This window comes from Pezoporus flaviventris, unplaced genomic scaffold (genome assembly GCF_033815535.1).
Source record: "Pezoporus flaviventris isolate CSIRO_AGI_PZ_B2104156 unplaced genomic scaffold, CSIRO_AGI_Pfla_v1 ptg000040l, whole genome shotgun sequence".
NCBI lineage: Eukaryota > Metazoa > Chordata > Aves > Psittaciformes > Psittacidae > Pezoporus > Pezoporus flaviventris.
Genome location: NW_026892588.1, coordinates 4,386,009 through 4,394,977, shown reverse-complemented (window position 1 = coordinate 4,394,977; position 8,969 = coordinate 4,386,009). Strand labels below are relative to the sequence as shown.

The 8,969-nt window shown below is 40.2% G+C and overlaps 1 protein-coding gene across 4 annotated transcripts in view; it reads left to right on the top strand.

Annotated features, from left to right (window-relative positions):
- Positions 1 to 301: 301 nt before the first annotated feature.
- Positions 302 to 8,969, top strand: part of RPAP2 (RNA polymerase II associated protein 2) — a 38,245-nt gene continuing 29,577 nt past the window's right edge. For 2 of the 4 annotated variants that reach the window (XM_061465472.1, XM_061465475.1), the window contains exons 1-7: positions 302 to 405; positions 1,552 to 1,597; positions 2,593 to 2,707; positions 3,401 to 3,499; positions 4,568 to 4,633; positions 5,836 to 5,924; positions 8,169 to 8,204. In XM_061465472.1, coding sequence (XP_061321456.1) covers positions 345 to 405; positions 1,552 to 1,597; positions 2,593 to 2,707; positions 3,401 to 3,499; positions 4,568 to 4,633; positions 5,836 to 5,924; positions 8,169 to 8,204 — 512 coding nt within the window. In that variant the 5' untranslated portion in view covers positions 302 to 344. The remainder of the gene's footprint in view (positions 406 to 1,551; positions 1,598 to 2,592; positions 2,708 to 3,400; positions 3,500 to 4,567; positions 4,634 to 5,835; positions 5,925 to 8,168; positions 8,205 to 8,969) is intronic. The other 2 variants (XM_061465474.1, XM_061465473.1) reach the window with 1 other exon arrangement.

The window sequence follows — 8,969 nt, the reverse complement described above, 5'->3', positions numbered from 1 at the left end:
ACTAGCAAGCACCAGGCCGCCCTCCCGCTACCCACCGGCTCGGCTCACCTCAGCGGCCGCAGCCCCCACACCGATCAGCCGTGCCCGCCGCAGCCCTCACACCGATCAGCCGTGCCCCTTCGCAGCCCTCACACCGATCAGCCGTGCCCCTCCGTAGCCCTCACACCGATCAGCCGTGCCCGCCGCAGCCCTCACACCGATCAGCCGCGCCCCTCCGCACCGACCGCTCCCCACACAGCTCGGCAGCCTCCCGCTGCGCCCGGCCCACGCCACGCCGCGATGGCGGCTCCGCCTCCGGGTGAAAGGTCAGAGGGCGCGAATGAAGGAGGGAGCGGGCAGGCGCGATGATGGCGGCCGGGAAGTCGCGATGCAGCGAGAAGGGGAAAGTCAGCCGGCGGCGTAAAGGTAGGTTCCGGGCTTGCTCTTCCCGTCCGGTGCTTTGGGCTCTGCTCTTAAGGACTCGCACAACTCGCTGTACCCGGGGGAGCGGCTGGGCGGGCTCGGCGGTGGGCCGAGTGAGGGGGGGTCGGCCTCCACGCTGTGGGAGTCCTAGGGCCCGGTGGTCGTGCAGCCGGTCGGAAAACGGCGTATTCCAAGGATAACAGCCCGTTTGGGACCCTATCTGGAGTACGGCGTCCAGCTCTGGAGTCCTCAGTACAGGAAAGACATGGACCTGTTGGAGAGGGATCCAGGAGAAGGTCACAAAAATCATTAGAGGGCTGGAGCGCTTCTGTGAATAAAGGCTGAGAGACTTGGGATTGTTCCGCTTGGAGAAAACTTCGCGGAGACCCAGTTGCCGTCTTTCAATTCTTAAAAGGAGCCTATAAACATGAGGGAGACTTTTTAGCGGCACCTGTTGCAATAGGAGGAGTGATGGTTTTAAACTGAAAGAGGGGAGATTTAGGCTGGATGTGAGGAAGAAATGTTTTACAATGAGGGTGGTAAAACGCTGGCCAGAGAGGTGGTGGATGCACCATCCCCGAAGACATTCAAGACCAGCCTGGGTGTGGTTCTGGACAACCTGGTCTACTTGAAGATGTTCCTGTTCGTTGCAGGGGAGGTTGGAATAGGTGAGCTTGGAAGGTCTCTTTTGATGTAAACCATTCTACGATTGTATGGTTATTTTCCCTCACTATGTTCCTTGTCTTAAGGGAGCCGCTGCCCTAGTCCCCCATGTCAGTATGCAGGTCAGGGCAGGCAGAGCCTTGGGGCAGCCTGCAGAGGTGAGTGGAGAGCCAGGGTAAGTACGATTGGCAGAAAATGACTGTCAGAATTACTTTTCCCTTAGCTTGCTAGCTATATAGAACATGGTGAGTGAGAGTATGAAGGGAGTTGGGCCTTTCTGTCCTCACACTTATGAGAAGCATGTTCAACTGGTTGCTGAATGATTACTAGCTTACTGGGGTTACTCTCGGCCACAAAAGCAAGTTTCTAAGCAATTCTTGTGATTATGCTTACTGTTTAGAGGTTTAATATTTTTCAGATTCTATGGTTTTCCACTGTTAAAAAAAGTACACTCCTGTATTTCTATGCGTGTATATTTATTTCTAGGAAATAAGAATCCAGATGCTCTGAAGAATGAAGATGCTGCTCAAAGGTATCATTTCTAACTGATAATTAGTGGCATTCATGTTGGTTTGCCCTAGTTTGAAATCTCATTCTCTGCCTCGCATGTTTTTTTGCTTTCTCAGAGTACTATGGCTTTCAGGCGATTGCCAGCATCAGCGTCTTGCGGGCTTGTTTGGAGTGATGCTGTGTAACTTCTAACAGCATGCACATACATACCTTGGATAATACACTAATAGTTTATGACTTTAATCTCCCCAGTTGTATTTCCCTAGTCCGTAGTGCTTGCTCTTTGTCATCTTAACTTCTCTGCATACCTGCTGTTTTTCTTTATTCACTTTAAAACCAAACTTGAGAGGAAAAAACACTTTTTGCCATGGACATTTACCTGAATATTCACTTGGTTCTGTAACAGAGGTAGACTTCCAGTGTAGACCTCTGTTGGTTAGGACAGCAGAATTCACTGTTCATTGACAGCCTCTGTGGAAAGCACTGCCAAATGGAAATCAAGCAGAGATGCTTGTTTTCTGAGTATTTGCTGGCAACACAATAGTGGCAAGACTCAGGAGCACTCAGGAAAGTTACTGAAGTGGGATTTATTAGTTTTATTCCTTCCTTTACTTTGTACCCTCACACTTAGTCTTGTCCCAGTCCTTTTTTCTTCCTGTTCTTTATGTTTCATTCAGCTCCCGTACTACTGGCAACACTCCCTAAATTGTTCATCCCAGGCTCTTTGTGCAGCCAGTCCTGTGTTTCCCTCTTCTGCAAGAAGAGTTGTGTAACCTTTTATGGCAATAATGTAGTGCAAAAAGAGTCGATGCTTTTCCTGACCAGGGTGGAAATAAAGCAGACCAAGGTTGGAAACTCCTTTGTGGTTACTCCAGAATTACTGGTCCATTACTTTGTACTTCTGCTTTGTTTGCCCAACATGGTGTGATGCAGAAAAATGTAAGCTACTGTATTTCAGAAAGATAAAGATATGATGGGAGAATTGTTTATGAAGTCTGCCCTCTGTGTCTGTTACAGGAAAGCAGCTCTGGAGGCTGCTGTGAGAAAGAAGATTGAATTTGAAAAAAAGGCGTTGAATATTGTTGAACAGCTCCTGGAAGAGAACATTACTGAAGAGTTCCTTCTGAATTGTGTAGGTGTTGCAAGTTTCATACTGTTCTGTATTTTTTATGTTCAGATTTACTTATTTAAGTTCTTGGAATGATTTACTGCAGTTTAAAATAGACGAACCATTTATTCCCTCTCATCAGCTCTGATGATGATTGTCTTATTTTAAGGGTTCTGCTGCTGCTGATTGCCTTATTTTCAAGGGCTCTGTGGTGAAAACATGCCCTAGTTTTGCAGGACTATTCATTTATTACTCCTCACTTTATTACCACAGCCTTTGTTAAGGCCTCTGTGGTTCTGGGCTGATAGATGAAGTATAAAAATTTAGGTCTATTATCACATCATCTGTGAATTCAGACAAAGTGTCTGTAATGCTCCACAGCTTATCAAGCAGCACAGTTTTGCTGGAATGGTATGATGATTGCTTCTGTTAAGGTTGTAAATAGGTGTAAAAAGCCATATATATATTACTGAGGTAGGTGCCACACTAGAGGCAAAATTATGAAGATCTTGTATATGTAAGAAGTGTCCATGTCTGTCTTCTTTCCCTGTTTACCCTGTTACTGTTTTTACTGTATAGGTTCTAAGTGTTATTTATTAAACTTTCTAGGTAACTGTTACAAAATTAAAAATATTTACTTGCTTACAAGATGTTTCGAGTACAAAAAGTGGCAGATTTTCCAGTATCTGTTGTTGAACTATTCCCTTGTCATTTTAGGGAAAATATATTACCCCATCTCACTATAAAGACATTGTTGATGAACGGTCTATCATCAAACTGTGTGGTTATCCTCTATGTCAAAATAAACTGGAAAATGTAAGTTGTTTTTTCTTAATGCTACTACCGTAAGAATCTCTTCACAGTTTTTATTCTCTTGCATTTTCTTGTTAATTTTCAACTGCCAATATTAAACATAGATTAAAATACTGTCAAGTAATGGGCCAGGCATCATATCATTCTGTTTCAGTATAATCCTTTTGAAGTAACAGGTATCATTTGATCAGTTGACAACCATTAGTATACGACAGAATCAGCATCTACTTTGACAGTAATAAAGATGAATGAGGTATGGCGCCGTGTCCATCCTTTGTGCATGCAGAAACTTTCTAATTTTGTTCCTTCAGTGTAACCACATATGTGAGAAAGATTGAAGTGGAAAAAATAATACAACACAGGGATATTACTGTGTGAATGCATATACATCTGCTCTAAAAACGTATGTTTCCTGTGTCAGAATTGTAATCACGCTTATTTAGGTTTGGTAAGTCGGAGCTCAAGCAAAAGTCAGAGTCCAGTTAGATAGCCTGTGATGAAATACCAGTTGTGGTACACCTGATGCTCTGAAAAGAACTTACTCAAGTGAGAAAAATTTTGCTGTTTTGGACTTCTTACGTCTCCACATAAGTTCACTGGGAAACTGCATTACATTTTAAGTTCCTTTCTAGGTTTGTGTGGGTAGTGGTGGGGGTCTCTGATAGTAGTCTCGCATGTGTATAAGTAGGTATGGATTAAAGAAGGACCTGTCTGTAATTGCTCAACACTCACATGTGAGTAAATTTCCTACAAAGCATCTCCATTGTTTGGTGCTAGCTCTTGTAGATCTGAAGTTGTCCTCTACTGATGGTGAGATGTAAATGATTAAAGATAAATTGCCATTCCAACCATAACAGTTCTGTGATTCTGAGAGTCTTAACATCTGAGAAGGTAAAGTATCAAAAGGACTGAGAGGAAAAAGTGGTTGTGGTATGCAATTCAGTTAAAACAGAACCTGTTACACATTAAAATAGATGAATTAGGAATGAAGTTTTCTGTAATGTCATGATGAAAGCAACAGTCTTGCTAATGAAAGCAACAGTCTCGCTGATGAAAGCATTTTTGGTTTAGGTGCTGAAACAGAAGTACAGAATTTCAACAAAAACAAACAGAGTTTATGACATCACAGAAAGAAAGGTATGGAAACAAGTCTATTTCTAAACTGTATTTGATATTGTCTCAGCATCAGAAATACTGTTTTGTAACAGCATTCATGTAGTGGCTTGATTTTGAGCCAGTGGGGTTCTTGGGAAAATAATTTTCATGAACTGTTAGAATATGAAGGTTTTCATGCATTTCAATTTCTAGTTGTTCTCTTTGGAAAGAGAAAACTCCACGTTTTCTAAGTTTAAACATAAAATAGAAATTTTTACTTGGTTTGAATGTGGTGCAGCTGATCAGTTAAAGACATCTGTGAAGAAGTGTTCTCTGTTTTGCTCCACTGTAGTCAATGAGCTTTAGTAGGGTCAAAGTGGACATCCTTCTCATCCACTCGTTTGTAGTAGTGTGATACAAGTTCCATCTCATGCATTCCTTAGTGTGACTACCTTTAGGGTTCTGCTTTGAGAACTTTTCAGCATAAAACCTACGTCTTCACGAAGTCTGTCTCTTTCTTGAAGCATATTCATGTATGGTTACCTAAAGGTCGTCTTTGCCTGCTCACAGGATACTCAGTCACCTATATGTGCTAAGACACTGAATTGTAGGAGAAATGTTTCTAGTTCCAGAAGAAATTTCTTCTGTGTCACTAGTACGTATTCCTTTCCTCTGATTACAACTCTGGGATACACAAAACTGCGGGAATTAATTTTTCAAGCTACCAGGCAAGACTCCAAAAAAGTGGGATGTTTTGTCTTGTTCCCTGATGTGCAAGTTTATTTTTCAAAGACGCTGCAATACTTAAGGTGTTTTTCTGAGTACTGCAAAATACCCAAGTTCTGTGGCTAACCAAAATTTTCACTGTTAACTGCCTGAATTTAATTGCATGACTTTTATGCTGTATGACCATCTTGTTGGGTTAGGAATTGTTCTTTGAACAGGTTTGGGTGCTTTTTTAATTATTGTCATGTAGACTTCAACACTATTTTGCTTCTCAGTATGTAATAAAAGCACAGAAAGCAGAAAAGCAGGGAAGAAGTAAGAAGCTAAAAGTGGCTTGTGGGGGGTGGGGTGGACCTATTTGTTAGGTTTGGTTTCTCAGATGAATTAAAAACCTGGTCAGAGGCCTAAAAAGAAATGTGAATTGATACTTCAAAAAAAAAAAACCAATTACTTTTCTACCTTTCTATGAATACTGAAGTTGTCTTTAGTAATGTATTCTTGCTTTCTTTCATTTCCAGTGCTTTTGCAGCAACTTTTGCTATAAAGCATCCAAATATTTTGAAGCTCAGATTTCCCAAAGTCCAGTATGGATGCGAGAAGAAGAAAAGTAAGTATAACGTTGTACATCCATTGCTCCTTTTGAGAATATTATTTTCTCTGACCAAGCTGCAATGCTTATTCCTTAGCTGCAGTGAATCAGAATGATTGGGCTGAACTAGAGGTAACTGATGTTAACAGCTTAGCGTGGTGTTGATTTTTAAAGTAGTGTTGCCATATCCATTACAGTAAGTGACATACTTATCGCTACTTGTGACTATTTAGTAGACAAGACTTATGTTAGTTTAGTTTAGACGGAAGACTAGTCATAATTAATAGTCAATTCCTGAACTTTAAATTGTATTTACTGGAACTGGATTTTTCCAAACCTATAGTGTATGAATTCATCTTACTCTGTTACAGGAGATTTTCCAATTTTAACACAGCAGCTGTCTTTGGTCTGAAGGTTAGAGTGTGAACACTTGCACCTCAGAGCAGACTATAACATGAAGAGGTTCTTTATCCTGTCTAAACTTCAAATTGTCCATTTCCTGTTGAAACTTCAGTACACATGTTGGAACAGGGTGATGCAGTCCATGTTCCCTGCTTAGGAAACACAGGCTTGCAAATAATGATTTGAGCCAATGGGTGTCACTGTTTAACAATAGATACTTGCCTAGAGAATGTTCAGCTGAATTTATTCTGCTTTTGTTCTCTAAGGTGCTAATTTTGATAGTCTACTGGTTTTCAACAAAAGAAGCTAGCTGAAATTATATGTTTGAGCTTGTTTTTACAGTTCGGATCAGTCATCTGAATCAGTATCCGATCAATGAGAGAATTGGTTTAGAGCAGCCTTATGGGATCTGAGGGATTTTAATAGGTAAAACTCGTCTCTTAATTGAATGTTTAAGTGAGTTTACCAGTATTTTTGTGCTTTTGTTTTTCTGTCTTTAAAGAAAGTATTTCTAAAATCTCCTTTTATTCTTGACATCAAAAGTGTATAGTTCTGATATGCCTGACATAGTTAATTATGCTGTGGGGAGGGAGGTTTTTCCAAACAACAAACAAAACCCCAGATAGCTCATGGCTAGGTATGTCTGTTTGCACAGTCAGACGTGCACATGCTGATACACATTTACACATTAGGTTATCTGAAATTCTTTTAACAGAAAAGACTGGAAACTCCAAACTCTGAAGAACAGTTATATATAATAACTTAAAGCATTTCATGTTATCACCTTTAGTTCCAAAGTTAATTCATTCGTATGAGTTGTGGAGCTTTCATCTTTTTAAGCCTATGGGGGTTTTTATGTACTGAGATGTGTTAGTGCATTGACTTGCATTTAGTGCATGCTTAAAAGGCTTTCTTTCATTTGTAAAACAAGCAGGTGAGGATTTCGACTTTTAGCATTGTATAAAATGAAGAGCATTGTCATGCTACCTCATAACTGAGTTGAAGCAGATAAACTGCAAGTAGAGCTTTGGAAAGAAACCCATCAGAATTGGTTTAGTAATGTTTCTTAGAGTTTCTGGAAACCTTTGAACCCTGTTTTCTTAAGGCAGGGTAACCTGAGAGCCTAATTTTTACAAAGAAAACTTTTAAATAAATAAAAGATACCCTGAATGTTCATATTTTTTACATTAATTGGGAGCGTTTTCCTGTAAATATCCCAGGATTGTTTTTACTATAGAAACTTTGTGACCTATGAAGATCTTGGCATGTTTACTTTGTTGAAGAGACCAAACAGTGATCTGAAAGCAGTCTACAACTACTTGAAGGGAAGTTGCAAAGATTACAGAGCCAAATTATGCTTGGTTGGTGGCAGAAAACTTAGCAAGGGGTGATAGCCACAAATTATTGCATGAATGGTACAGGTTGGACATTGTGGGGAAAAACTGCACCAAGGTTATAGTGGAATGAAACAGGATACTCAGCAGTGTTTTGAAATCTCCATTTTTGGAGGTTTTCAAGATTTAAACTTCATGAATTTGTGGATGACCTGATCTAGTGCTGGTGACAATTGCAGAGGTCAGACTAGAAACTTCCAGAGGTCCTTCCTGACCAACATTTGTGTGACTTGCTGGTTCTATTAAATGTTGTTTAATGTAACAGCATCATGCTGCAGGCACATGTCATGCTCTGTGAACTGTTATGTATAAACCTGCTCTCGCTAACCCTGATTTGAACAGAGGGTATTGGATTAGAAGATTCTTGGATATCCCTTCCAACTTCAACTATGTATCCCATGTATTAATCTTTATTTAAAGAGCATTGATTTAGCAGGAAAATCTTCATTCTGTCTTCTTTTTGCAGGCCACCAGACATAGAGCTGCTGAAGAAGGGACAGAGGTACACTGAACAATATTTTTTTTCTGTTATAGGCGCTTCTAGTTAGAAATATTAGCATTAAATCAGGTGAAAGGGGAATCTTTGATTTCCTGTGTTATACAAAAGACCTTATTAGAGCCTACACAATGGGGGGGGGATTTCCTTTGTGATTCTAGACCAGCGTATTTGATCTGTATGATTTAGTATACAGCTGCTCTTGGCCTCTATGTCTTAATTGAGCCTGTTGAAATCTGAAACAAATCCACTGTTTATAGTTTGCATATTTTATAACATCTATTCTTTATAAAGAAAATGGTACCAATTATATGTGATGAAAGCTTCTGTGCTTCTTAATCTAAAACATCCATATCGGCTAAAATGAAATCATGCTACTCTGTCATCTCTCTGTACCTTGCTGTGTATTGTGGTTTTTTTGTTTTGTTTTGTTCGCTTTCTTTTGCAATGGCCATTAGGTGGCAAACTTACATATGCTGAAACCAGCTCTGCTTCTCCCCCTGATTTTAGGATAGTGTATTCCTATATATGTTAAAGCACCCATCTTCATTTTAGAATTGCAGTATTCTTCGTGCTAAGTCATACATTATTCTGTTGTCTTCAGTAATACCTTGTTTACTATTTCTTTTCTAACTGCCAATAAGCAACTGAGAACTCGCTTATCTAAATGGTGTCTACATTTGTCATCTTGATTGCAAAACATCACAAGTCTTCAGTTCAAGATGGCTTTTAGAAGAGCAGCTATGATTCTTAAAGCTTCCCTTCTGCTAT